Source organism: Lissotriton vulgaris, chromosome 1_1 (genome assembly GCF_964263255.1).
Source record: "Lissotriton vulgaris chromosome 1_1, aLisVul1.2, whole genome shotgun sequence".
Lineage (NCBI taxonomy): Eukaryota > Metazoa > Chordata > Amphibia > Caudata > Salamandridae > Lissotriton > Lissotriton vulgaris.
Window position 1 is genome coordinate 2,109,932,428 of NC_141685.1, and position 27,010 is coordinate 2,109,959,437.

The 27,010-nt window shown below is 42.8% G+C and overlaps 1 protein-coding gene across 2 annotated transcripts in view; it reads left to right on the top strand.

The window, feature by feature from the left end:
- Window positions 1-27,010, top strand: part of CRACR2A (calcium release activated channel regulator 2A) — a 930,414-nt gene that overhangs the window by 616,531 nt on the left and 286,873 nt on the right. For both annotated transcript variants that reach the window (XM_086921478.1, XM_086921488.1), the window contains one exon: window positions 460-647. In XM_086921478.1, coding sequence (XP_086777604.1) covers window positions 460-647 — 188 coding nt within the window. The remainder of the gene's footprint in view (window positions 1-459; window positions 648-27,010) is intronic.

Consider the following 27,010-nt stretch of genomic DNA (forward strand, 5'->3'; position numbering starts at 1 on the left):
TGTTGTCAGCAATATAGGCGCTTTGGAAGCTCATACCTACGTTATCCTTTTTTTTTGCTTGAACTTACTTTGCTTATGGAGGGGGTGCTTCCTATTTTACGGTGTAATTTGGAAAGTAGCCGCGTGAATCTAAAGTACATGAATGCAGATGGGTGCACACCTTGCTTACATGAAAAAGCAGTGGCAGATGTTCCTAGGTAGAGGTAGACTCCCCCCTTTTTAAATTTTTGCATACTTTATATAGCGCGAACTCGAACCGAAGGTATTGGAGCGCTTTACATGAGCACCGTATTTACATTACACATTCAAGCATGGGGAGGTTAAGTGATTTGCCCAGAATCACAGGATGTATAAGTTGCTTAGCACCATTCTTGCAAATTCTCTCATTCTTCCATCCCCACACCTAATCTGAATGTGCTTTAAATGATTGTTATACATTTTCTGTTTTTCATTCTACAGTTGGAAAAACAATGTGTAGAACTCAACAGTGACAAACATGAGACAAAAGCAGAGAATGAAAAACTGAAAATGACAAATAAAGAAATGAGACGGGAGCTGGAAAGAACATCACAGGAGTTACTGACAGCTCAAAGACAGCTACAGATGCTTCAAGAAGAGGCTTCACAATTGCACGAAGAACGAGACATGTGAGTAAGTGAACATGTATACAGAAGCCACAGCCACTAATGCAAATTATGTCAAAAAATGTGTTTTTTGCATTGCTGTTTTTGGAAATCAGTTTTAATTAAACTTGCCATCATGTGCAGAGAGAATGCTCCTTGTTTGCCAGACCCATTACTGTTTTTATTTGCAAGAAGTGTTGCGCCTGACTACAGAATCTGGGGATCACGGTTCGATCCTGGCACCGGCGGCAGATTAGGCCAGCATTACCAATCTTCACGACGGCCCCAGCGCCTAGAGACCCTTGCGGGTGATTGTGCGCTTTACAAATGTGGATTTATTATTATTAAGAAGTAAACTCCTGCTTGTTAGTATGGTTTGTGAAAAAAAAATAAACCAAGCAAGCGCAACAAACAAACACAGCACTGCTGCACTTCTATTGAAGGCACAGAAATCCCCTGCTTTCTGTTATGATTTTCTTTATTTTGTCAGCAGTCATTCTCCAGTGGGAACCAAAGCCATTGCCTCTGCAGGCCTGGTGGGCTGTCTGCTATGGTCAAAATGACCCCATACATCTTTTCTGATTGTAGTTATGCCTTCTTTCAAATCTTATTTTAAAAGATATTTGAAGGCAGCATTTTGTAAAAACCTATGGTTGTGTCTTGCAGTTTCAGCAATTGCTTTCCCTCCACTTTGCTACCAAACAACTTCCGAATGTTTTCAAATATGCAATTGCATACAATCTTCTACATTATCCCAGTTGTAGGCAACATGCTGATGTTGTGTAGAAAACCATGCATATGCATTGTGCATACCAAACACCTCATTGGCTGTGTTGTTTTTAATTTTGTTGCACTGCAAAATCCCTCATTGCTCTCTACCTAAAATCCTGGTGTACCCCTGACATAGTGATAGCCCTCCCTGAAGGATTTCAAATCCAGCGGCTTGATAGACCCGACCAAAGGGGAGGGGGCTTGGCGATTATCCACCGAAACACCATGACCTGCACTACTTATGAACTAACTGATATAAAGGGAGCTGAGGCCATGGCATTTTGTTTAAATATTCATGACTCCCTGTCCTTTTCGGGAGCCTTGATATATCGCCCCCCGGGGCAACCCCAAGATTTTTTAGAGAGCATAGGGGATGCACTGAGCAATCTCACTCTTAGAGCTGCTAACTTTACCCTATTAGGGGATTTAAAGTTTCACCTTGACTCACTTAGCGATCCAGGAGTAATGGGCATTATGGATATCATCAATGTTCTTGGTCTTACACTGTTAAACAAAGAAGCCACGCATAGCGCCGGCCACATTCTTGACTGTATTTGCTCAAATCTGAATCTGCTGACCTGTACCTCCCCTATAGTTTAAACTTGGTCTGACCATAAACGTATTCCTTTCGAGGTAACTTTTAACTCACCTCTTAATACCTATAGACACACCAAAATAAGAACAGGAGAAACAAAACCGGATTGGAAAAAAGTCCTCGTCCAACCAAATCTCTCAACTAATGTAACAGAGACCAAACCTATTCTATCCGGCCATACCACTACTGACAACCAACATTTCTGCAACTGGATCAAATCTTTTAGTAACAAACAAGATCTGCTGAAGAAAAGGACCCCCATGAGTAACAAAATCAAAGGAAGTGCCCCCTGGTTTTCTTCTACTCTGAAGAGTGAACTAGGCAAAGTGAGAGTATTAGAGCGCAGATGGCGCAGAAAATACTCAGAAGATGACCAGAAAATTTATAAAGCAGCGCGTAAACACTATCATTGCGCTATTAAATCAGCAAAAAAAGCCCACTTTTCAGAGGCCATTGCATCTTCGGGAAACAATCAGAAAGAAATATTCAAGATTGTAAATAGTTTCACTGATCCTAAAGCTCTTGCCCACGATATCCCACCTTCTCTATCATTGTGTAATGCTATCTCAGACTATTTCGACAATAAAATTCAAGCTATTGTTAAAGATTTTCCACTTCCTACCTTAAATTCATCCTCTCGGGAAAGCAAATTTACAGAAGCAAATGGAATAAATGATCATCCTAAACCTTTTTTCAATGTTTTTGCCCCCATCTCCTTGGAGGAATCACGTCAGGCCATCTTATCTAGTAAGTCTGGATCACCATTTGACCCTTGTCCGCCTATGTTTTTAAAAGCTTTGGTAGATGAGGTAAACCCCATAGTGAATAGTATTATCAATTCTTCATTAGCAACAGCAGAGATTCCATTAGATTGGAAATTAGCCGCGGTTAAACCCCTTAAAAAAAAACCCTACCCGACCCTACCACCCTCACCAACCTAAGGCCTATCTCACTACTGCCACTGTTATCCAAATTGACTGAGTCATTCGTCAATAACCAACTCACCACTTATCTGGAAGATAACAATGTCCTGCATCCGAATCAGTCGGGTTTCAGGTCTAAACACTCAACCGAATCGGCACTCTTATTCTCCACTGAATCCCTGCGCTCCGCTATGGACTCTGGAAAGAAGACCGTCTTGATATTACTTGATCTATCGGCGGCCTTCGATATGGTCTCCCACACCATTCTGATTGACCGCCTCCAGAGCGCAGGGATAGGTGGAGTAGTGCTTGAATGGTTTCAAAATTTCCTGAGCCACAGACGACAAATCACTGTGCTGGGCCAATACAGATCTGAGGAAAAATCGATTACAACAGGGGTACCACAGGGCTCTACTCTGAGCCCTCTACTTTTCAATCTTTATATGGTACCCCTGATCGAGTTAATCTCTTCGTATCAGATCAGCACTATTTCCTACGCTGACGATACGCAGCTCATTTTGGTACTTGACAGGGAGTCTCCACGAGCAGAAGAAAATTTCAAATCATGTTTAACTGCGACGTTCGAATGGATGAAGATCAACCACTTGAAATGTAATTCTGGTAAAACAGAAATACTTCCATTCGGATCGCACAACCTATTCTCCCCCAGGCAGTGGTGGCCTGAAGGCGCGGAAGCTCCCCCAAACACCATCTCCTCTGCCCGCAATTTAGGTATCAAATTTGATAATACCCTTTCATTCAAGCAACAAGCCATTGGGGTAGCAAGCTCTTGCTTTCATATCATCCGAATGCTAAGGAAGTTTTTCGATCTCCTTCCTCTGTCCACGAGAAAGACGGTGGCGGTGGCACTTATTACATCAAGACTGGACTACTGCAACAGTCTATATGCTGGAGCCAACAAGACCGTGCTCCACAGGTTGCAGATGGTCCAGCATGCCGCCGCCCGCCTTGTCCTGGGCTGGCCCAGGAAATCATCGGCCTCTGCAGCACTTCGTACCCTCCACTGGCTGCCCATCCATAAGCGCGTGCTGTTCAAAATCTTGACTATCACCTTTAGAGCCTATCACGCAAAAGGACCTAGATATCTGTCCAACATCTTCAAACAACATCGCCCATCTCGAAATTTGAGATCTTCCCACCTCAACTTATTAGTTGTTCCAAAATTCAAACTAGCGACCAAAGGTGGAAAATCCATTGCAGTTTTAAGCTCTAGAGCCTGGAATAAACTGCCTCTTGCTCTTCGTCAAATCTCAACAGAATCTCTGTTTAGGAAAGCCCTAAAAACTTGGGTTTTTACACTCTCCGACGCGGCCTGTAAAGAATTGGTGTAATGCCTTAATCTCTTAGAGGTGTTCCAGCTTACTCACCCTTTTCTATGCTGGGTGACAAACAGAGCCAAGATGCTCCCTGGAGTGATAGCATGCGCTATATAAAAGCTTCCTTACATTACATTACCTCCGTCGTCCTTTATTACCCCCTCTTGCTGTGGTTTTTATCTAATTTTGTTGCACTGTGAACGTCCTCATTGCTTTCTGTATCACCATTGTCTGATTTGCTCCTCTTGCTCTGTTGTTACTTCGTTTGTGGCACTGTTTACTCCTGATTGTGTTTTTTTATTCTTGCATTTCCCCTTTGTTTCCCACTGCTGCCTATGCCCGCGACCCCTCTGCCTGACCGCTCGGTCTCGTCTCCCAGCTGCACGTCCCTCTCTCATCCCCTGCTTAATGGCAGCCACTGAGCGGTCGCTCAGCCGGCGCCCGCAGCGGGTGCGCCACTGGCACGCCAAAGTCTCGCCTAAGGCAAGACCGTCTGAGACCCGACTGCGACCAGAGCCAGGGACCCTGCCGATACGACTCTGCCGCCCTCCATGCATTCGACCGCGGAAGACACACCAACTGCCAAAGAGCCGCACCTAACAACACCCAAGGACAGTTCTCCTGCAGACACTGCCATGATACTTCACCATAAACGTCGCCCCCACGACAGCAGAAGGCCCACTGTACGGCCGCTCAACTGAAGCCCTGACATGCATCCTAATCAACTTGTGCTCCCTTACACATACACCCCTCAGAGATCTTGGACCTGATAGACACCAATCGCCCGACGTCGCCTTCCTCACGGAAACTTGGACCAACGCCACCTCTGGCCCGACATCGCCACCGCCATCCCTGATGGATACATGGTGCAGAGAAATGACCACCCCCACCGCCCAGAAGGAGGCCTCACCATCACACACAAGACCTCCCTCCAACTCTCCAACTCCAGCACAAGCAACCCCCACGCAAACACTAAACACCTCCACTTCCAGATCCAGACCAGCCCCAGCACCGCGCTGCACGGCACTCTTGCCTACAGGCCCCCGTACCTCACACCCAGGCCACCACCACCATCGCAGACCTCGTCGCACCCTACGTCATTACCTCCACAGACTACATTCTACTCGGCGACCTGAACTTCCACCTCGACAACCGCAATGACCCCGACTCCACCACCCTCCTCGACAACCTCTCCAACCTCAGACTGAAGCAGCTCGTCACCACCCCCACGCACTGGGCAGCACCCACCCTCGACCCCATCTTTGCTGGAGGAACTAACATCTTCTTCAGCCTCACCACGCAGCCCCTCTGGATGGACCACCACTGAGTACACTTCACCTTCAATACCACCACTGCACCCAACCCCCCCCCCCCACGCCCACCATGAAGGAACTGGAGCAAGATCACAGAGGAACACCTCAACACCACCCTCCACCTAGACCCCCCAGCGCCACGACAGACGCCAACTCTGCAACCAGAGGAATCCACCGCTGGATTTCCTTCTGCACCGACAAGCTAACACCCCTCCTACACCCTGCAAAACAACGCCCACCAAAGGCCGCCTGGTTCACCACCGAACTCCAAGAAGCCAGACGCTCCTGCAGATGCCTCGAGAAAACCTGGCGGAACCGTAAAACCACGGAAGACTTGAATAACCACAACAATGCCCAAAAGGAACACCACCGGCAAATAAGGGACACCAAGCGGACCTTCATCAAAAACAAAATCCACACAAACTCAACCAATGCCAAATAACTTTTTAATGACGTACAGCAATTCGGCAAATCCCCCAGAGAAGCCACGGAGGTCACACCATAACAGGAACTCTGCAACAAGCTCAGCTCCAACTTCAATCTGTAAATCAACCTTCACTACCTGGAATCTCGCCATGGTAGAACTAGTCACCCCGACCATGATCAACACCCACTCCGGAGCCCCCACGGACCCCTGCCCTCCACATATCTACCACAGGGCCACCGCCGCCTTCGCACCTATACTAGGATGGGCCATTGATGCCTCTTTCAAAACCGGCATCTTCCCAGATGACTTGAAACAGGTGGAAGTGAAGCCCCTCCTAAAGAAGCCCACGGCCGACCCGATGGACCTGAAAAACTACCGGCCCATCTCCCTACTCCCCTTCGCTGCCAAAGTCACTGAGAGACTCATACATGCTCAGCTGAGCACCTTCATCAAAGAGAACTCCATTCTAGACTCCTCCCGGTCCGGATTTCCCTGCAAACACAGCTCCAAGACCCCCCTCCTCGCCACCACCAATGACATCCCCATGCTACTGGACCAGGGACATACCGCGGCCCTCATCCTACTAGACCTCTCTGCAGCCTTCTACACCGTCTCTCACCTCACGCTCACAACCTGACCTCACGATGCGGGGATATGAGGGACTGCCCTCAACTGGATCCGATCCTTCCTCTCCAGCAGAACCCAGAGGATCAGACTCCCTCCCTTCCTCTCTGAAACAAAAGAGGTCAACTGGGGAGTACCCCAAGGATCGTCGCTCAGCCCCATGCTCTTCAACATCTACATGGCCACCCTCGCCGCCATCGTCAAACAGCATGGGCTCAGCATAGCATCATATGCCGACAACACCCAGCATCCTCTCCCTCACGAAGAACCCTGAAGACACCAGACTTGGCTTCCAGGAAGGAATGAAAGATGTTGCGCACTGGATGAAAGACAGCTGCCTGAAGCTCAACTCAGAGAAGACCAAGGTCCTCATCCTAGGACCCTCCAACTTGGCCTGGGACAACACCTGGTGGCCCTCTGCCCTCAGGAGTCCACCCACCCCTACAGACCACTCACGGAACCTCAGCATCATCATGGACTCTTCCCTCACCATGACCCGCCAGATCATCTCTGTCACCTCCACCAGTTTCAACTGCCTTCGCATCCTCCGAAAGACCTTCAAATGGATACCCCCGAATGCAGAAAGACCGTCACCCTCGCACTCAAAACCAGCAGACTGGACTACGGCAATGCCCTCTACGCCAGAATCAACAAAACTCTGCTGCACAAGCTCCAAACCATCCAAAACGCTGCAGCTAGACTCGTCCTAGGGTCACCACAACACGAACACATGACCCAACATCTACAAGACCTTCACTGTCTCCCTGTCAAGAAGAGCATGACCTTCAAACTTCTTATCCATGCGTACAAATCCCTCCACAACATTGGACCCAAATACCTCAACAAGAGTTTCTCCGTCCATGTACCCAAAAGGAACCGACGCTCCGCCGACCTCGCCCTGGCAGAGACCCCCCGGATCTGCAGAAACAGAGCTGGGAGACGAGCCTTCTCCTACATCACAGCCAAGATCTGGAATGGGCTCCCAGCACACATCAGGCACTCCCTGACGCTGCCCACCTTCAGGAAGAACCTCAAGACCCGGCTCTTCAACTGAACCAGAGCTGCCACCCCCTTCCCCGCCCCCCAGCGCCCTGAGACCTTCTCGGGTGAGTAGCACGCTTTATAAACCCCTGATTGAATGATTGATGTGCTATGATTAAAGAAATGTATTATAAGTTTGACATACTATGATCATAGTTCCAGAATCCAAAATCCTTTTCAATTCATTGTTAGTACAATTATGGTTGTAACCTTTTCCTCATGTAATACAAATGTGTTTTACTGAATATCTACTGATTATTTCTTCAGGAAAGGGCCTCATGCAGATTGAAGAGAAAGAAATGTGGTCAGATAGGTTCTTGGTGCAGTTTTTTTTATTTCACTAGACATGGCCCTACAACCCAGTTTATTGGGACATTAAGGTTATGAATACTCGGATCATATCCAAATCTCTTAAAGTTGTAGAACTATTTAGTGTTCCAGTGAATGCCTTTTCTGCATCAGTTGCCATGAATTCAGGGAATTCTCGTAGATTGTGTGAATCTTTTCATGGACTTCATACATTGCTTCAAGTGGTACATAAGAATTGTAATTGTTTTAATTGCTACGGAGAAGTAGGTTAGTAATGCATAATGATTTTAGCAGCGAGAGACCGGTATAAATATGCCTGACCATTTCAGAGACCCATTTACAACATTTGCATTTTACATTGAAACTACTGTGAAAGGAATGCAGGTTGTATGCATAAAATATTTCAATTTTCAGGGTAGGTTGAAGCAGGATCTGACTAGCATGGATAAGCTCTTTCTTGGTTATGCAGTTTGTCCTTGATCTGATGAAGAAGTTAGTAGAGACGTCCATATAGTTCAAACAGTTAACATTTTTAAGTGGGTATGTGGGGTGTTGGTACTACCAGGTGATGAATGTTTACTGACTACAGGAAACCTCATGGGACATGCTGTAAAACCAACTAAGTGATATATGGTGGGGCAGTAATGTGTATGGCATAAATACCAGGCTGAAGAACATGTATCATACCCTTTTGTTTATCAAACAAACAGCCAGCCTGGTGTAAGGAATGAAATCGTTTTGTGGGTTATATAGTGGGCAGGTGGCAAATGCACAATATTCTGCTGCAATATACCAGTGTATTGCAAACACCTTGACATGATTTGTTGAATCCAGACCCCATGAATACGATTTGAGTTGTCAGCAACAATCTCTCCCCATTCTACTGACATTACATAAATGAGTTGAAAGCAGTTTGCTTCGTCAGTTTGTTAATTTTATTTAATTTCTTATATGAGAATAATGTTTGCATTTATCATATTGTTTGCCTACTTTATAGCTTGTTTGCCATGTTAATGTTCCTCGAGATGACCAGAAATGGGATATTAAATTTCTTCAGACTAGCCATTGCGGCTGAGTCCCTCCATATTCCTGCTGATGTTGCCTGACTTTCCACCAGCTCTCATCATGGATACATTCTGTTTGTTTTATAATCAAATAGCTGTATGCTTTGTGAAGTGGAACTTTATGTGCATTGTACCGTAGATATTTCTCCACTGTTCACCATTATTTAACTGTGATTTGAAAAGGAAGTGATTGCAGCTTTAAAAATCCTTCATAGAAATTCTACATACTGATTTAAAGACATGTTCTTGGCATGTATGCAGCATTTCAGGATTTTCAAAGGAGTCCCTTCAGATTTTAATTGCAATTATTGCCTTTGGTAAATTACTGCACATTGCGGAAAGCAGGAAAACGAGGACGAGGACTAGAACCCTAAAAGGCAAAACGACCAACAGTGGTCAAATGTACCAAGACACACTATTTCTGAACAAAATACTTTATAAAAATGATGGGTTGTTTTTAAGCAAAGTGAGATCAGCTCTGAGATTTTCCTAAGTGTAAAGCTAGTAACCAGTGATGCGACTGAGGTGTGGTTTCATGTCATCTATGTACATGAAGAAGTTCTCTCAACCGTGCCCATCAAAATGAAATATTTTGTGGACTATTTACAAAGTAAACTTGCGTAAATCTACACATCTAAGTTTACTCTTACACTTTGCAGTAAATTACTACAGTAGGCTAGTCTCCCACTACAAATATAAATTGACTACAAAAGTGTAGGCGTACATGTGTCTACCCCCTGAATTCAGAGGTATACCTAATTTACAAATGTAAAGTTACTACTTTTCACACATAGGCGAAGATCTCTGCCACCGGGACGGAGATCTCCTTATGGTAAAGCATGGGGAAAAGATTAAAGGTTTATTAAAGTTTTAAATATTAGTTAAAATATTTTATCATAAATATCAATGGAAATGGATTTAAAATATTTGTTTTAAATGTTTAACCAAATCAAATAATGCTACTTCATTATCGTAATTTTGAATTGAATGTTTAATAACTTTGAATAAATTTAATTAAATTACTTTGTGAAGACTTGAATAAAAAATCTCATAAAAGTATTACAAGTATATTTCTTCATTGGGTAGTAATATTATTAAAAGTTATGTACAAATTAGTTTATTTAAATTTATTTAGATTACATGAATTTTCAAATGTAAAATAGGTTAGCAACATATTTTATAATAAACAAATAATTATGCTTTTATTTATGCATGCATTTTTAACATTACATTTATATTTTTTAAATGCGAAAATCCTTATTTAATGTATCATTCTTATGGGCTTTCATTTTACGTCCCTAGCATTATTCTTTTCTTTGGGAGGGTGTTGCAGTATCAGCAACTGGACATGTGTGGTGCTGAACTTACTCTAGGTCAGAGCTGGAGTACATTTGCAACTGCTTGGGTAATTTTTGGGGCAGTTTGTGATTAGGAAGTGGCTTCTTCCTTTGTGAGTGAGTGCATGTCCCCCCCTAAACCTCTCCCGAGGTTTCCCATAACCCCTTCTTATGTTTCCTCTAACCACTCTTCATTAGCAGTGAGTATTCCCCATTTTTCAGCCTTGCTTCCTGTCCCACCAACATGTATTACTTGAACGTATAGCTACGTGTACAGAGTTCTCCTCAAAGAGGACAGACAGGAGCATTTTGCCCGTTAGTAGTACTATTGCATTTCCATTACACGTACTACAAAATGCAGTTTGTGAATCGATACTTTTATGTCTGGATTCTTTATTTTATTTTAACCACTGGGCGTATAAAACTGGTGAAATCTCAGGAGAACGTGTGTCCTTTCTAATGTAGTTTTGCACGTGGTAACGAGGTTTTATTTTATAAGTAAATTTTGTATTGAAATTATAGGTGGCAGTAGTCAACATTCATGAATTATCATGCAACACAGTTCAACTGTATTATTAGGCACATAGTGAACAATATTGTCAACATGTGTTTCGTTTCAGGAGCCATAACTAGCTGTAGGTAAAGTTGCCAATATAATCTGGGACATTCAGCACATTTTTTCAAAAGGAACAAACATGAGCTGCATTTTTATATTTAGAAGCAAAGGTTTTCTCAACCTAAAAACATACAAAACATGCAATTAAATTTCACAAATTGATTTTTTATTTCAAAATGCAGGTAATAGGATCACACACATAAGCAGCTGCTACTAATTAATGTTATTGTTGTAGACAGTACACAATGTTCAAAGGACATTTGCCTCGTGTTCCAGCTACAATACAGGAAAGGGCAGTAATTTGTAAAATAATAGTACTTAATTCAGCTGCAATTACTGACATGATTAATGGAAATTAACAAACCCTATTCTTGCCACCCTCATAGATAGACCAGCTCTTTTACAAGAGATAACACATGGAGATGCAAATTTGCCACCAAAGATAATGGAGGGGTGTATGTTCTCAAGGAGAATCTGTAACTAATGAAACATACATTTATTGGGCACAATTTCCCTTTCACTTATATACTTTGTCTCCTGAAGACAGGTCTCTCCACACCATGTCACACTGCGATTTGTCTCCCTGACATTCTATAAAAATCTACCATTCACAGGTGTAAATATAATAGATCACCAAACTACTCATCCTGCAATATTTTTATGTCCTTGGATGTGATCTTATATCTCGAAGTGAGTGCAGCCAGCGAACTTGCACCAAACGTTCATATTCCTGTGCAATGTGAAATTCATTTATTAATACCAAGTAACATCTGTTGAGAGTTAGGACCAAGGGTCAATTATATTTTATGTAGATGAGTAATAACTGTTCTTGCGAAATCGTTTTATGTCTTTGATCAATGTTGTTCATATAATTGCAGCAGAGACTTCACATAGTTTGCCTCAAATGTAACCTTTGGGAAATGACACAGACTTTCGGAAGTACCACACTACCTAAGTTCCACAAGGAACAGTTTGTTTTGTGCATCTCACAAGAGGTTTTGAATAATCTATTTTTAAGCAACTAATGAACCGCTATTCCGCATCATGTCTGCGTCACATTTTAATAATGAAGGCCTGCCCAAGGAAAGCAAAGACAGGAGTATTGAACGGCAGCCTTGAACACTAGTCGAACAGTTACTTCTGTGGTAAAAAGTGGTATTCGAAATAGATACATATTCTGAGATTCTTCCGTTCTTCCTTCCCCAGATAATAACCACAGAAAATAGACAGACCTTTATTTGTCAGAGAAAGCAATTTGCCTTAGATGAGCTGCAACATTCTCAAGAGCTGTTAGTGGTTGACACAAGGGTGTCACGTTGCCTAATTTCACAGGGAGTGTGAGGGGTGTATCCCATGCCTTTGAATAACCTTTGTAGGGCAAACTCTCACAGCCACAGTACAAACAAAGTTCTTCCTTCGTCTGTAATCCTGCATTTATATGAGCTAAGGATGTCTGCCTGTTCAAATGGAGTTTAAAAGACGCTATCCTATAGATTCCAGCTAACAGTGACATATAAGAAGACGAAAGCTTTTCGTACTCAAATATGTCAAAATTCAGAAAATATTCTGTCAAAGGCAAAATACAGGTTCTTCTTTTCTTCTGATAGGATTTCAGAATACAAGACAGTCTTTCTAAATCGGTTTTACTAGGCAAAACTTGAATTGTTGAAATTGAGCGGTATTTTCTAGTGGTAACGTTTTCCAGAATGTATTCATTTATAAAATTATTACCACATTTTACACCCACCTCAATCACGGAATAGTAAATTAGATTGTTCAGTGAGAAGGATATGAGCATTACGAAAATTACAGAATGCAAGTCTAGAATTCCTTATAGGTATCCCATGGATGCTACAAATGTTTTCAGGTGCCTCCTGAAGTAAGATACTGTGATTCTGCTTCAATGCAGGGATTCGTTCAAAGTATATCAGATTATGGGTCCCTGGTCTCCCAGTGATCTGCCCCCAACTCTTTTGCCAACAAAGGTGTTGGGTCCTGGGTCGGGACGTGGGCACGTGGGCCATCTTGTTGTGGTGGAATGTTATTGCGTGCAAACTCGGCAGTTACTGTCTTGCCATTAGCTCTACCAGTCACTTCCTTTTACCTAAGAATAAAACCTCTTGAAACTTACTTACTTTATTTCAGTCCGAGGACCATAAAAGTACATGTACAATAATCATACAGTACATAAAAACTAATTATTATAAATATACATCTTCAAATTCACCCAATTGAATATCTAAAAAGGGATATAAAATATAAATATAATGCTAGAAGTTTGCCATACTGTACAAAATGCTTGCCTATTGGTGTCATAACTTGCATGTACCATTCCTCCCCACCATCAATATAATCTCGTGTCTTCTGCTGCCCAGGAACACTGTACGAAAGGGAATCCGCTATAGAGGGAGTACTTGCAATTAGTATTCACAATTTTCACAGATTTAAGATGACTAAAATCCAACTAAAAACCTAGTTAAAATTGATAAAAAACAGATCACAGATAAAAATCAGTCTGCTTAAGTCTGTTAGTTAATTTCTAAGAAGACTTACACACCCACCACATAGAAGTTAGAAAGCGCGACACAAGGATACAATTTGCATTTGGGTGTTATATTTCAGAAGACTAAATACTTCTTCACAACGCCTAGCGCCTAAATTCCTGCACAGTTGGATCAACCATCTTAACCTGGCTTAGTTATATCCAGGACAAAAAAGAGAATACGTGGAATTCTGTTTCCTCTTCACTACTGCATGCTGGACACCACAGGGTGGAGATACCAACCCATTTATTAGAAAATGTGCGCAGGGGAAAAGACCCATGACTAAATTGCATATATAATTTCCTATCTAGTGCTGGTGGAATTTCGTCCATACAGGCCTCTAGGTTATAATAGTCCTTAATTTTCAAAAAATTAACTGTCCGAGAGCAGGCAGATGGGCTCTTGTGCAGTTTAACAAGTTACCCCCTATAACTCCTGACCAGTTGTTTCCTAGATGTTGCGGTACAAGCTACCTCTGGATTACTCCATAGACTCTTTCTGCCTATACTGTGGAGTCCTTCCTTAATGTATACAAACCACGCCAATTTTCCTGTACCCGGGAGACCCAATAATTCTTTTATCTCAGTCCTGTAATCAATCAGTTCAGGGGTTGCCCATTGTCAATGCCAAAATGTTAGGCAGTGCAATAAGTGGAGAACTGGGAGGGAGGGCAAATAACTGCCTAATAAAGTTGTTCTCAGACTCAGTAATGTTTTTTGAAGGACAGTGCCCCCAGAGTTCAGCCCCATACATTACCGCACCCCTTGTTTACTTTTTATAAATCTCTAAAACTGGACTTACGGGCTTGTGAAAGGAGTTCCTGAATAGCTTAGCCAGCCCTCTTGCTAGAGAACTAGATATGCGTAGATTGATACCCTCTCAAGTGGGATACCATTCATGAGAGGATTGGGATGTGTTGAGCTAACTGGGTTGAAGACCATATATATTTGGTCTTCAGTATGTTGATCTCCAGCCCGCTGTTTTAACAAAAAGCACCAAAGCTGTCAAGGATCCTCTGAATGCCCATCGGTGACTTGGAGAGCAAGAGAGTATCGTTGGCAAACATCATTGCTGGCACTTTCCTATGCGCTAACTTTGTGGCATGTGTGTCCTTTGTCTCATTCAATACATCAACCAATGCATTATTGTATAAGCAGAACAGGGTAGGAGCAAGCACGCAACCTTGCCTGACTCCTCTGTTGAGTGCAAGTGGTGTGGTGAATTCCCCTTCTTTCACATATCTGATTTGGGCATAGTTACCCTTGTGCAGCCTCCTTAGCTTATTCAAATGATAAATGGGAACCCCAAGATCTCTTAATAAAGCCCAAAGTTTATCCCTAGGTGCCAGCTCAAAAGCAGTTTTTAGATCCACAAATATTAAATCGAGACTGCCATCCTCTGACGGAACCGCTACGCTGGAGTTCCACGCCTCCTCGTAGCGCTTGGGTGTCCTGTTACGCTCCGAGACTCCTACCCCCTTCCATGAGGCTGATGGCGGCAACATAGTAGCGGCGGCCTTCTGAATCACCGTTCGCTGTTTTCTTTTACAGACTCTGTGAGGCTTTGTGTGACTCTGGGAGGCTAGCTGGAGTGCCCTGAGCGCTCGGAATGCCTGGATTAAGCCTTTAGACGACCAAAAACGCTCGGCTCTGCTCGTTTGGATTACGAGCCCTTCTCAATGTCTCATTTGCCAAGACTGCTTCTTGGATGGACTGGGCGATAGCGTGCTAAAGCGCAGGTCAGTGGGGATAATCACGGAAAGGCTGCATTTCGGACTTTTGGAAAACTCCTGAAATATATAGAACTTTTGAGCTGGTGTTTGTTTATTTTTTTTTCTCTGCATGGGGCAAGTTTTCACAGGCCACTCTGCTTATGATATACTAAAAAGCATAAAACTCCAGTACTCCCTGACGTTAGCAGATGAAACGCTTTGCAAAAACCCCGCCGTCGCAGCTGTTTGTAGATTAAGCAGCGACAGCAGTGTGGGTAGGACTACAGGTCCCAGCCTCTTTTCTTTTCTGCTCTGGATTGCTCTGGACTGCTCTGGAGTGTAACTTGGCAAATAATTCCATTGCTCTGGACTGCTCTGGAGTGTAACTTGGCGAATAATTCGAGCCCCTGATAAACTGAAATGGGGAAACAATTAACAGCTCGTGCCACAGCAAGAGCGCGTCGTCAACAAATTAAAGAAGGCGTGGAAGCAGCTAAAAGTGATGGTGTGGTAGGGGATAAAGGACCCTCCTCTGTTGAGAACTCGGAAAGCTCTGGTGAGGGTGTAACGGCCGGATTCTCGGACCAGATAGGATCAGCTCCTCAGAGCACCTCCAACCCAGCCGGAACGTAACCACCTCCCTCCTCAGGACCCATCTATCCAGGCACCTGGGTACCTACCTGAGGATGGGGAACTCGCAATATACAAGCTCATATCATCAGAAACACCACTAAATCTATAGGGATTACTAGGAATACTCACTGATTACTAAGGACGTCCATGCCCTACACCACACTCATACCTCATAGTCTCGCGACCACATGGGTCCAGACTAATCTACCCTGGGGCAGTTCTGATTATTTACCATTACACACTGACCACAGTCAGTGCTCGCTCGGCACCTCCGCAATCCTGCGTGCCTACACACTGGTCTGCAGCCCTAGTGCTCTCTTCCTCACAATCCGGTCCACAATCTGGCGGACCTAAGCACTGGTGTCCCCCCCAGTGTTCTCTAACTCACAGCCCGATCCGCAATCCGGCGGATCTAAGCACCAGTCTCCCACCTGGTGTTCTCATTAACGTCGCTTACCAACGACGATCACTCTCCTATGAATACCTTCAGCTCTCTCTCTCTCTCTATGTTGGGAAGTTTCTCTCACTATTCACTAAAGGTTCACTACTACAATAATATTATGGAATGGCCGAATCGTTTAGTGTATATTTATTCTCTTAGCTCAAGGGCTCCTCTCTCTCCCTAATTATTCAGTGACTACTTACCTGATCAGGGGCAGCATCTGTTCTGGTTGTAACACCTGACTAGAAGGAAAGGTTACCTGCGCTTTAAGAACAAGAGACACACACTGTATGCAAGAGTTATTCCCTGATTTAAACGCTCCTATTTCCTTTTGATCCATCAGTTGCTAAAGCATCTGGTTAGAAGAAAGGTTAGCTCTATCATAAGAACAACACATGCACACTAGTTCACTAAGAACTGGGGTATCTTTATTACAATAACAATAAAATGGGAATAGACACATACACAGATCTGCGGGGTCTCTGTAACTAATAGGAACTGTAACACACCGCTGAAAGAAAAAGGATTAGACATACAATAGCCTAGGGAATAAAGACAAGATTAAGGTGCAAGTGTAAAGTAAACTAGTTCAGACTACCTCACCTATTAGAAGGAATGTTTCTCTCTCTCTCTGGTGGGATCGGGGCTCTCTCTCTCTCCCTCCGTCACCACAGCTTCACTCCTCTGGCTCAACTGCTTCAGCTGGCAGCTTCAACTCCTCCATCTGCTTTAATGCATTCTGATAAACTGGCAGCCCCAGCTGATAGTTCCAACTTTGTTCATATGACTGCTCTCTCCAGCTTCAGCAATCATCTGCCTTCTTTCTCCATTCCAGAAAACCAATTGAACTGAACTATACTCTTCAGCTCCAGCAATCATTCTACTCTTCACTCTTCAAGAACCAAACTGACCACTCCTCCTCTCCTGCAATTTGCTAATATGGAATCCTCTCCTCTAGTGGAAAGTTCCAGCCAGTAGCCTCCTCCCACCAGGTTCATGCACCGGGCTCCTTGCTCTAGACGCTCCCACAGTGATCAGCTGCTTGTTTCGTCTAGAGACCTGAGCCCAGGGACACTTCTTGATTAGATTCAGCTCTGGCCGGTTCTCTCCGGTTCGCTTAGGACGAACAACAGCTCAAAACTAAAATATTACCTTTACCCTACAAGCATCTCAGCTCTGCATGGATAGAAAGCAAAATGGAGTCTCTCTAGTTCTGGGCCTTGTAGGCCTGAGAAGGATGAAATAACCCTTAGCTCTGTCTGAGTACCTACACAAACCATACCAATATGTAATATAAAGTCAGGACTACAAAGGACACATAATTATGTCAAAGCCAATAGGCAATAGATGGATTAGAGTCAAGAATAAGGGATCTATCATCATATTAAGCAGCTATCCTCTTCTAGGTCTGGAAAAAAGGGCTTAAAAGGACCAACACAGCGTAAGAATACAGATTATAGATGTTAGCAAGCTTAAAGTCTTCATCACTCCGAAATAGAGCCGAAAACCATGTCAGAACAGAGGGGGAAGAGGAGTACCCCGAAACTGTGTCTATCTGTGCCCCGCTGATCTGTTTTGTGAGCCCTGGTGATAATATTGTAAGGGAAGCACCTACCCCGGATATGGAGCTGGTTAAGCCAGTGGAGAAGTCTGGATCTTTAGGGCCAAAAGTGAAGGAAACAATATTTGCCACCGAGGGCCCTAAGCTGAATGGCTCACAAATACTTAACCCCTTCCATGCTCATGTCAAGGTCAGCTCGTCATGAGGCGCGGTTGAGCTGTGCTTATGACGAGCTGACGTTGCCATGAACAATGGGAAAGCCTTATGAGCAGCACACAGCGGGAAAACCCTTAGCACCCAAGGTGTTAAAGAGGCGAAAACACTTGGGGAGTCAAAAATCTCGAAACTCACTAAACAGTTTCCTTCATTTGAAAGGAAATCTATGGTACCTGCTAGTAATCCTTCTGTAACATTGATTTCGGATCTGACGGCGGACTCAACGGGCCCTTCAATCTCTATTGAACATGAGGTATTAGCTGGTGATAGGAGAACTGAGGCTCTACCCCTAACTTTCTCAGTCAGCTCACAACTCAGCTCGGCTCCAGTTCAATCGAGTTTGCTCTCAGTCGATGTATCCAATGCGCAGAAGGAGTTTTCTGAAATAGAGTCTGATACAACAGAAGACTTTCAGATATCAGTAAAAGACATGCTTAACTTGATTTTAAGCGAAGTAAGAGAGATGAAGCAATTTCAAAAGGCGGAGCTTGCTGTGATTAATCAACGGTTCGATAAAATGGAAGACTCGAAGACCTCATTTCCTGCTTGTCTTCAAAAGGCAGAAACCAGAATTGCGGGACTAGAAGGAAATTTAGCAGAAGTAAAGAAGGAAACTGCAAGCGTATCAAAAATCTCCAAAGATCTTGAATTCAAACTTGACGACCTGGAAAATTATAATAGAAGGTCGAATTTGAGAATTGTATGGGTTCCAGAGAATATCGAGGGGTCTGATATGAAACAATGGATTACTTCTTTTTTCCTTCCCGAGTTCAAAGGAGACTTGACTATTACTCGTGCGCACAGAGTCCCAACTCATCAGCCCCTGAACTCTACGTATCCCCGAACCATCTTAGTGAATTTCTCTAATGTGCGTGTTAAAGAGACTATTCTTTCTGTAGCGTTTAAGCAAAGACAATTTGCGGCGAATCCCACTACTAAATGTCGGATTTTTTCAGACATGTCTGCTGCTGCCGCAAGACGGAGAAAAGAATTTGTTAAGATACTTCAATTATTCAAAGATAAAGGCGCACAAGCTATGATTGCGCAGCAATCTAAGCTAAAAGTTTTGGTAAAGGGTAAATTCTACATGTTTACAGGTGGATGAAGCAAGGGGGCTATTGGATAGGATTACACAAGGTTAATATGATATTAGGTATCAGCTTTTTTGTGCATATTCGCTTTTTTTCTTTTGTTATTTCTACATGGTTAAGGGGAGATGGAGGAGTAGGGAAGAACAAGGACGTCACGGGGGTAAGGGGTGCAACAACATGGCACCTCCAAGATAGGGGTTAGTACCTGGTGGCCAGCGTGGCAAGAAGTAGAAGGGAGAGAACAGGGCCACAAGGTAGGGCGTAGGAGGGTGGAGGGGTTGGCATGGGTGAGGGGGGGGAGAAAAAATAAAAACATTGAAGTTTCTTTGGGTAAGGTTGGAAGTTCATTTGGATGGAAAAAGGGCTTAAGGATGATAATGAAGGGAATAATTTATTCTGAAGGCAGTGAAGTATTTTCTTTACAATGACTAGTAGAGGCTAAAAAATAATTTCTTTTAATGTCACTGGACTGAACAATCAATAAAAATGTGTGCTATTGAGTCCTGGATTAGAACGAAGAACCCATCCGTTGTGATGCTGCAAGAAACCCATATTCCTGATGCAAAAATTGATCATTTTTCCATGTTTAAATTTTGGGCCTCATATAGAGGGTTTTCATGCGCTTTAGAATCTCAACGAGGGGTGGCTCTTTTCCTAAATCGTAATTTGGATGTTGAGATTCTCCAAACTGAAGAAGATGGGGAAGGACGATGGTGTTGGGCCACATGCTCAATGAGTGGCAGGCATAGGCCAATTACTTTTGTCTCCTTTTATGCCCCAGTGGATGATTGGAATCAAAAATACGATGCTTATTCACTATATATGATTAGGGGGGACATTGTAATTGGAGGGGATTTTAATATTTTGATGGATGTAAAATTGGACTCAACTGTGTTCTCTAAAAAACAGCCTAGACCTAAATCTCGAAGATCTTTTAGCCAGAATATATTTACACTAGATCTTTGCGACCCTTGGCGTTTAGATAATCCACAAAAAAAGAGTTTACATTCTGGTCAGGAAGACATAAATCTTCGTCTCGGATTGATTTTTTTTTGCCTCCATGCAATTATAGTTTTCCTGTCAAAAGTTGATGCATAATGGGTTTTCGGACTATGCTATGTTAGTCATTGAATTTGTGGTTGGAGAAGTCGATAAAATCCCTAAAAGATGGTTATTTAATAAGCTATATTTACAGGATGAGAATTGGATTTAAACATTAAAATTGGAGATTTCAGATTTTATTATACGTAACTCAGATACTGCCCCTCTCCATATTGTGTGGGATTCGTTGAAAGCCTTAATTCGTGGCATTCTAATCAGCAAGGATGCTTCAGAATGGCGTGCTGTTAAGGAAGCAAGAGATTCACTGTATCATAAAATAAATGCTTTAACCCTACACAGAGACATCACAAGCCGTAGCAATAGGTAATATAATGCTGGCACATTATCAAAAGATATATACTCAACATCAAAATATAGATCAAGTAAAACTCAGGAATTTTTTACATAAGTATGAAATACCATCTCTTGCACAAGAGTATCAGGAAGCAATGTCAACTCTTTTTACCAACGCTGAGCTAGAACTGGTAGTCAAAGATTTACCAATGGGCAAGGCTTGTGGCCCGGATGGCCTGCCAGCCGAATTTTTTAAGGTTTTCTTTGACTCTTTTTCCGATTTATTACTTCAGCTGTTAAATTCTATGCTAAATGGTGGGCAAGTTCCTAATTGTTTCGTGGAAGGCTCTGTGGTTAGCTTTCCTAAAAAGGGCAAAGACCTTAAAGACCCCAATTCATATAGGCCTATTACCTTACTGAATACTGATTATAAGATCACAACTAAATTGCTTTCCCTGCGATTTAACTCCATGGCTGCTGTGGCGCTTATTCACCCAGATCAAAATGGTTTTATTGCCGGCCGCCAACTTGTAACTAACACTCATTTTTTGGTGGAGGCTTTAGATTATTTTGAGATTAGAAAGATCCCTGCTTTAATTTTATTGCTTGATGCAGAAAAGGCTTTTGATTTGGTGGTTTGGACAACACTATTTGTTATTTTGGCACATTTTGGAATTCCCCCACAGATTATTAGTTTAATTCAAAATTTGTACGCGGGTGCCAAAGCTAAAATAATCCTTAATTCGGTATTAGTAGACACAGTATCGGTACAGCGAGGGACTCGGCAAGGTTGTCCCTTGTCCCCTATTCTTTTTGCTTTTTTTATTGAGCCTTTAGCCATAGCAATTCGTAACTCTGTAAATATAGTCCCTCCGATTCCCACTATGGCAAAAATTAAAATGTATGCAGACGACATCATGCTTTTAATTAAACGGATATTAAATCTCAAGTCTGTGCCTTACACCTTTTTGAGGAATTTGAAACCCAGGGCGGCTATCGGATCAATAAAAAAACTTCGAAATATTAGTGTGTGGAGGGAAGGATTCCAATCTACACCCAGAGCTAGTTGGATGTATCAATTCAAGGCCAAAAAGATATTTAGGGATTCTCTTTTCTGTTTCGATCTCAGATTTATACACACTTAATTTTGAACCTCTTTTGCGGAAAATACGCTCAATGTTTGCTAAATGGAGTCCTTTGCCGTTATCAATCTTGTGTCGGGTGGCCCTGATCAAAATGTCTGTGCTTCCACTCTTCAATTTTTTGTTTTCAACTATTCCATGCCCTCTGCCTGCAGCCTTTTTTTTCAAAAGTAGAATCTTTATTTTCAGGATTTATCTGGGCAAAAAAAAATCCTAGATTAGCATTAAGAATTTTCTACACAGATATAAAACAAGGAGGGCTTTCTCTACCTAATATTAAAGATTATTATAGTGCATATTTCGCTCAATATCTAGAGCGTTTTAAAATTGGAGCGCAAAGTCCTAGTTTATTTATCAATTTCTTTTTTGACCTAATTTGTTATGAGACTCAGATTCCCTTCTCTCTAAAAATACCGAAATCCCCAAAATTAGTGCGATATAAGATCAGGAACTGGTTTTTTAAACGTTGGGATGCTATTCTTAAAAGATACGCTCTTCCGCGTTTCAACTCTAAGACCCCTCTAAAATATATCTTCAAATATACAGAGATTAAAATCAGTGCAGATATCGTCACGCAATGGAATCATAGAGGATTTAACAATTTATCAGACTTTTTAAGGGATGAAGTTTGTTTAACCCCTGGCGAGATGCAACAATTAATTCAGGGGAACTATTTGTTAATCGGTTCTTATATTTTGATCTATAAAATGCTGGAACAGCTGGACCCAAGAATTCTCTGTTTATGGATTCAGCTATGGGAAGATTTGTTTGTTACTATACGGTCGAAGAAACCGGGGGAATGGAAACGCTGCTTAGCTCTCCATATCGAGGTAGATGTCACTCCGAAAGCTATTAAAAAATGGCAAGATCAAGAGAATCATGTTCTCTCTGCAAATGTGTGTAAAACCCCAAATGATTTAAACTTTAGTGTGCTGCGTGGCGCTAATTGGAGAAGAATGTTCTTTTTAATAAATGGTTGTTATACTATACCCCAGCGGTTATTTAAAAAATGTACGTCAATACATCTGCTAATTGTTTTAGATGTCAGCAATTTTCCCCCACCAATTGGTCTCACACTATAGTCGATTGTTCTAAAATTGTATCCTTTTGGAATGAGATATTTAGTTTTCTACAAGTAGACTGTAAGATTCAGATCTCATATAATGTAAAATTAATGCTTTATGGATATGACTCCGAACCCGAATTTGCTGATCAAGCGGTCAAATTGTTGTATATTGTAATGGCAGTAGCAAGGTCATTAATATTGCAAAATTGGAGATCAACTCAGGTCCCGCTGTTCCATGCATGGTTGCAAAAAATAAGAAATGTTCAAAGAAGTGAATCCTTATACGCACAATGGATAGGAGGGATGAAGAAGTTTGAAAAAATCTGGGGATCGTTTTTTGAGTAATTATGGACTTGTTTTTTGATGATAAAAAATGAAGCTATTTGTTTTTTGGTTTTTTTTCTGTATTCTGAATGTAATCTTGTTTTTATGTATGCCTTGATCCTGATTCTGATATTGTTTATGTTTGTTCAGACCTTAAGAACCAAAGAACTTCAATAAAAGATTGTTTAAAAAAAAAAGAGACTGCCATCCTCTAAGGACGTCATTTTCCAGTAAAGGAGTTGGAGCCTAAATATTTAATCAATGGTAGATGTTTTTTTACTAAAACCTACTTGAAATGGCCTAAGGATTTTATGTTCTTCCAAACAGATCTGGATGCCATCCAGCAGTATCCGGGCAAAGATTTTCTGGGTTACATCGATTAAACTGATAGGTCTATAGTTAATGGGCAATAATGGTGAGCCTTTTTTATACACTGGGAGAATCTCAGCTCTAGTTGTGGGGATTGCCATTCCAGTCCCCCAATTTTTTGGCTCTGCCAAAGGGAGGCCCCTGGTATCTTGTTCAGTCCTGGGGCTTTACATGGTGCTAATTTGCTCATGACACTAGTTACTTCAGTCAGAATCAGTTAAGGGGCCTTTATGTAGAAGTTTTGTGGTAGACTTGTTGCTTGTGCCATGGTAGTACCCTCAGCCTCCGGCGTGTTGTACAGGGCCTGAAAATTATCTTTCCAGCTGTCTGCCACTAAATAAGACTCTATAGCTCCCAGTTCTTTTTTCTGCTAGAGTGACGCCGTCTCTATCTTTGGATTTAATAGGGTCTACCAAGGCCCGCTTTATCACCCAACAGCGATCATCAAACCAAGACCACTTTACCTTTAAGCCCCACACCGCAGAAGAACCCACTGGCCACAATATGTCGACCGGGTTAGCTGCCAGTGTTTTATGGGTCTTGGCAACTCCATTTAAAGAAGTAAAAGTACCATTTACGATTATAAACTTTTCAATTTCCAATGGGGTCAGGATAATCATTTTATATAGGGAAGACAGCCTTCTGGGCGACTGTTCATTCGACGACCATCTTATTTTTCTCCTATTGTTAGTGAGTAATAATCTACTGTCTACTGGTGTGTTGGGGTCGAATTTTTCCCATAGGCTGGCAACTCCAACTCCACAGGCAGAGCATTGTGATCGCTGTCCTGTCTAGGCAATACAGCAAAATCAACAACCCTGGCCCACACCCTGGCTTCTACCAGGATGTAATCTAAAGTGTAGGAATGACCAACCCTATTCAAAGTTAGCTTTCCTGGAGAATCAGATTCTGTGCGAACATTACAAGCTCTTAAAGGGTTGTTTAAGGTGAGAGATTTAATCTGGAGAGCCAGCGGTGTCTATGCCCTAATTCGGGGAATAGTTGGCTCAGGAATTGCCCATAACAAATCTTCTTCAGAAGGTGGTGTTCCTTTAGAATCGATCAGGGGCTCAAATTGACAGTTGAAATTGCCCCCCAAGACCATCATGATATTTTTAGTGAAGGTAGGGATAAAACGGGCAAGTTGATCTTGGGTCAAAGATTCTTGGCTGAGCCTCACAGGCCTAGAATAGACATTAACCAGTGCTAGTCTAATATTTGATATAACAGTAAGTAGGATACCCTGGATGTCGTCGGAGAGAGTCTCCAACTGTTTGGCCATACAACCCAGGTGAGAGTCTACCCAAAAACTTAGGCCCCGCGATGGATTACCGTTTTCCGTTGAGGTGGCAGCTACCCTATATGCTGCAAACCCCTTGCGCAAAACCTCCTCCATTGCCCAGGTTTCCTGAAACATACATATATCAAATTGGTCCACAAAGACCCCCCGGTCAGGGCTATTTAGTTTTCTTTTGAGGCCAGCGACATTCCAGGACAATATCCTCAGCTTGGTGAATTTGTTATGTTTTGCTGGGGTAACAGCCTGGATGTCGGCATTAGGGAGCGTTTCTTCCCTAATGTGGTCACTAAAACACTTTCCCAATTACCTTGTTTGAACACCCTCCTGATGTACATTATTATTTAGGGGACTGGGGGCTTATAGTGTAACTAGTACATCAGTCCGGTCATGGGAGTTAGATGTAGGCTCGTTGGATTATCACTTAGGTTTAGAAGCATGGCCCTAGCGCCTTTTATTGTAACTCCCTTGTCCCTATCACTTAGGATCGATTCCGTATACGCCTTCACTATTTCCATCCCTCCCCTATGTTTGATACCCATGCTAGACTTCCCACTGGTTTATTTATCCAACACCATATAAACCCCTTGGTGGTTGATTGCCTGTTCTGGGTTCTGTTTTGGTGTTAGTCAGTCTACCTCTTCCAAGATCCCAAATCTATTTGCAACAGGTAAATTGAATAATGAGGGTCTGGGTGGTTGGTCCCACTGACCCAATTGCGGTTGATTTCGATACCACTTGTCCTGCATTGGGTTATTACATGCCCTAGTTGGAATGATTTGGCTTGGTATGTAAGAGTAGGTCAGTGGAAGGGGCCTAATTATCATGCCTGCATCCCAGACAAAACAATATATTCGCAAGAGGTGTGGAACAGTCATAGGATTTTTAAAGTTCATCGCTACGCAAACCCCCTGCATATCTTTTGGTCTATTGCGCACCCAACTGACCCTGTGGGTCATGAGGATTTCTCCTGCATTTGCAAAGGCAAACTGCTGATGTCTAGCCAACCAAAATAGACATTTGTTTTATTATTGTGACTGGGTTTCCCGTTGCCCCACCTAAGTTTTTGAAACACCTGCCACTACAATAACATATGGAGATGATGCTGTGGGTAGGTTTGTTATAGGTAGGTCGCCCCTTGCATCCCGAACCTTGAAACTACTCCCATACTCCACCCCTTCCCTTATGTTCTGTGGCCCATCTGGGTGCGTGCTGTATTTCGTGGTAGGCTTGATTGATTGTACCCCCTTTTTTAGCTTCACAGTCAACTCCACCTTTTACCAGGGTCGGGCGGATTTCTTTCCCAAGGGGTGCATCAGTCCTTTCTGCAATCAATGCACCAACAGTATCAGTCTGACAAGTGAAGTCAGTTCCTCTTGCTCTGGCCAGGGTAGGCCTTTTGAATAATTTTCCAACCCTGGTTTCACACAGGTCGACTATGTTATCAAGGTGCGCTGCCAGGGAACCAAGCTCGTCTCTCACAATGGTTCTGATCCGGCCAGTAGGTCCTCCATCAGGATAGCCACCCATGCCGGGTGTTCTATGTCCAATTGTAAGTAACTATCACATCCCTTACCCAGGACCTGATTGCTTGGTAGCTCTATGCTTACGGATGTCCCGTCATTAGACATTTACTCCTGCCCTAGTCGTTTGTTTGGATTTGCTATTCTTAGCTGGACCTTTACTCTCGAACCCCTTCAGCGTGTAGGATTTAGGTATAGCTCCCTGTGAGGGGGAAGGTCGGAAAAAGAATCGAGGAGGCCTTGGTATGGGCTCAATGATGGTGTCTATTATTTTTAGGCAGAGAATCATGGCCATTAGAAATTGTCGAGGATTGTTTTCTCCATCTTCTCCTCCCCAAAATGACCTCCTAATAGGTGGCTGTGTGCAAGGAACAATACTTTCTCCCTATAATGTCGGGAAAACAATAACTGAGATGGTAAGTCCCTCCCACCTTTCTGATATAGTAACCCCTTATTAAGGATAAATTGGGGACCTACTTGTTCTGGGGCTTCTTCCTCTGAGGCTTGGTTCCATGCCTCTCGTAAGGTGGGGTCTTCTCTTTGAGCTGCATGAAATCCTCGATCGTACTGCCATATGGGTGCCTCCCTGTTTTGGGTCAAAGCAACTCTTGTCCAGTTCCTTTTTTCTGTTTTTTGTTTCCAACTCTTCTTTTGTGTTCCTGGTGGGAAATCTGGTTCTGGCTCTTGGGAAAAAGGGGGCGTCTTTCTCCATTCCTC